Source organism: Chiloscyllium plagiosum, chromosome 51 (genome assembly GCF_004010195.1).
Source record: "Chiloscyllium plagiosum isolate BGI_BamShark_2017 chromosome 51, ASM401019v2, whole genome shotgun sequence".
In the NCBI taxonomy this organism is placed as follows: Eukaryota; Metazoa; Chordata; class Chondrichthyes; order Orectolobiformes; family Hemiscylliidae; genus Chiloscyllium; species Chiloscyllium plagiosum.
In genome coordinates this window covers 2830616-2834005 of record NC_057760.1, presented here as the reverse complement: position 1 = coordinate 2834005, position 3390 = coordinate 2830616, and the positions used below count along the sequence as shown (strand labels likewise).

The window sequence follows — 3390 nt, the reverse complement described above, 5'->3', positions numbered from 1 at the left end:
GCTGACCCTTCCGCTAGTGTGGCATTCCTTCAGCATTATCCCTTCACCAATGTGGCATTCCCTCACCATTGACCCTATATCAGCAGAACATGCCTTTACAGAAGTGCATTTAAGATTGATGGTGCCTGGACTTTAGAGTACTTTCCTGCTTGGTAGCATTTTGAATTATTTTGGTCTGCTTGAGCTGGGCTTTTGGTTTTTGTTTGTAGAACCTTCGGCACTCTACGAGATTAAGATGTCAGCCTTCAACCAGCATGGAGATGGAAACAGCACGGAGCGATACGTGTCTCTGAGGGAGAATACTGAGTTGCCAGGCATGTGTATTGTAATTGTGTGTGCATCTATTTTGCGTATCTGTACACTGACAACTCACTAACAGCCATGTCAATGCTTACAGCCCCACAGACTCCCCCCTGTGACTGTAAGTCATCAACAGAGAGCCCACTGACCGGCATAGTGGTCGGGATCCACATTGGAATGGCCTGCATCATCTTCTGTGTTCTCATCCTCATGCTGGGGTACCAGAGAAGGTAATGGGATGTGGCGGGAGGATGGAGTGGAGGATGGGGAGACACAGTGCGGAAAGGGTTGAAGAAGGAGGCTGGGAAAAGACTGAGGCAAGGGGGTGGAGGAGAAGTGGGAGGGGAGAGTGAAGGAAAGGAGAAGGGTGAAGGGATAAAGAGAAGGAAGTATGAGGATAATGTTGGGGGGGGGGGGGTGAAGAGTGGAGGGATGAAGAAAGGGAGAAAAAGGAAGTGACAGTTGAGGAGGGGACCTTTGAAAAGGTGATAGAGTCATGAAGCACACAAACAGACCTTTCAGCTCATCTCAAATTTCCTGCCCAAGCTTGGTGAGAGAAAGAGAATTGTAGAGGACATGTAAGAGATTAGCTGATGTGCTCACTCTGTCTCCGTGTCTTTTAGTCTGTTTGGGTGTAAGGGTATCAAGGAGAGTTGGACAGTCCCACAGGCTGGACATAGCCTGAGCCAAGAGGGACAGAATGGCCACGTGGAGCTGGATAAAAAGGATGAAGCTGGGAGAGTGATGGAGATGACGGAGTTTGTCAGTGGGGTGAGACCAATTTCATAATAATTGCAGCATCAGTAATTACCCATCACGTGTATATTTTTGCATTACCCTGATACGCCACTCTCCTCTCACTTTTTAAGAAGTTTCAGAACGGAGATGCAGTTTCAGAGAATGGTCATGATCGAGAATGTTCCTCCAGTCAGCTTCAGGTCGTGATTGAGCAACATCCAACAGGACCCAAACCCTGAGAACCTCCAGCAGAGACACAGCTCCACCATTTCAATTTCCTCTTTGTATTTTCCTCTGAACCAAAGATCTGATGTGGGTTTGAGACCGGATTTTTAAAAATCGGGTTTACCTGGAATTTTAGCAAGTCTAGAACCAGCTTTAACTGAATTTGTTCGTACTAACCCAATGCAGTCGGACACTCCAAAGATTCCTACCTCAACTGACATGAATGTTTTAAATGTGAGCCATTTTTAGTAAGTTCTCCACATCCAGTGACTGACACAACTACCTCAAGAGTCATTGGTTCGAACCGCAGTGAGAGAAACCCTCTCAAACTGTCTCACTGCAGACTGAGTTAAACAGCTCCTAGTTTAGAACTAAATATTCTATACATCCAAATATTTTAAGCTGGCTGAAAAGCATCCAAAGATTTTAGAGATTTAGGAGAAACTGAATTTATCATATTTTGTATCCAGTAATTCTGTATTTCAGCTTCCAAGTCCTTCAGTGAATATTCATTGTGTCCTCCAAAGCTCTTTGGAGTTCTGACTCCTGAGGTTTCATAATCACTTCTGCACCCCCCCCAGAGCTCTTATTGATCCATTGGCCTGAAAACTCAGCGTCTGATGTGAGAGAGAGAGAGAGAGAGAGAGAAAGGTGTTCCTTACACCCCTCAGACCAAAGATGCAGACCAGCCACCTAACCTGGGCATCTCTGCTAATTTCACTGTACTCAATTATGGCCCACAATCTCCCCTCTCTCTCTTTGTCCTTCCTCATCTTTCTCAGTAATCTCTTTCAACAGAGGAAGGCAAGCTTGCACATTAGAATTTCAAAGCAGGAGTGTGCCATTTCATTTCTTGGACCTATTATGCTGTTTGATGAGGTAGCTTGACGGTGATCTGATTGTGGCCTCAACTCCTCTCTCCTGTCCACTTTTTGATTCCCTTTGTCATTCAACAATACATTGGCAACCTGACTTTAAAAATGTTCAATGATCCAGACTCCCCTACCCCCTGGGAAGAGACTTCTACTATAAGCAATCCTCAGAAAAGATTTCTCCTGTCTCAACTATCCAAGACAAAACATTCTTTTCAGTGTGCTTCCTGTCAAATACACTCCGGCTTGTATATGTTTCAATAAGATCACCTCTGTAACTTGTAAAATGCCACCTTCCCTCAGAGGAACCAGTCAAGTGAGCCTTGTCTAAACTGCTAATACAATTAATCATTTTTATTAAGTAAGGAGACCAAATATGTGCATAGTAGTTAAGATGTGGTGTCACCAAGTGCAATAAAACATAAGTCATAGGGATGTACAGCACAGAATCGCACCCTTCAGTCCAACTCGTCCATGCCAACCAGATATCCTCAATAAATCTAGTTCCATTTCCCAGATTTGGCCCATGTCCCTCTAAACCCCTCCTATTCAGATACCCATCCTTAAAAGATGCCTTTTAAATGTTGTAATTGTACCAGCCTCCACCACATACCTACGTTTATATTCCATTCCCCTTACAATAAACAAAGACTTTCAATTTGCCTTCCCAATCATTTAATGTCCCTGCATACTAACTTGTGATCCATGTACTAGGACACTGTACCACACATTTTTGTAATCTCATCCCCTTTCTATTCGTTCTCCTACAGTGGACAAGTTCAGAGTTTGGCACGAGAGCTCCATTTTTGCCCATTCATCGAACCTGTTCAAATCCCTTTGTCCTCCTCACAACTTATTCTTTTATCTTTGTCATCAGCAAAGTTAGCAATGGTGCACTTGGTCCCCTCATTTTCATACAAGCTATTGACATAGATGGTTAAAAAGAGGCTCCAGCATAGATCCCTACGACACTTTTCTAAGTTAGCAAAAAATAAGTTGCAATGAGTGATTTAGCCCTATTTTGCTTCAACATTAGTTAGCCAATCCTCGAGCCATTTTCACCCACTTTACCATGAGCTCACATTTTGTGAGTAAACTTCAGTGTGGCACCAAATCAGATGCCTTTTGGAAATCCAAGCACACCACATCTGTGAAGATCCCCTTTTTCCACATTGCTTGTTGACTCTAGTTGCCTTGACTTCAGTCAAATACAATTTTCATTTCACAAAACCATGTTGATTCTGCCTGATTTCAT

General features: G+C 43.5%; 1 protein-coding gene across 1 annotated transcript in view; it reads left to right on the top strand.

Moving 5' to 3' along the window:
- The window catches only part of LOC122544765 (immunoglobulin superfamily DCC subclass member 3-like), a 38638-nt gene extending 36008 nt beyond the window's left edge, over nucleotides 1-2630 (top strand). Inside the window, exons 11-14 of the mRNA XM_043684090.1 lie at nucleotides 210-314; nucleotides 398-530; nucleotides 924-1071; nucleotides 1170-2630. Coding sequence (XP_043540025.1) covers nucleotides 210-314; nucleotides 398-530; nucleotides 924-1071; nucleotides 1170-1277 — 494 coding nt within the window. The 3' untranslated portion in view covers nucleotides 1278-2630. The remainder of the gene's footprint in view (nucleotides 1-209; nucleotides 315-397; nucleotides 531-923; nucleotides 1072-1169) is intronic.
- The last annotated feature ends 760 nt before the right edge of the window (nucleotides 2631-3390 follow it).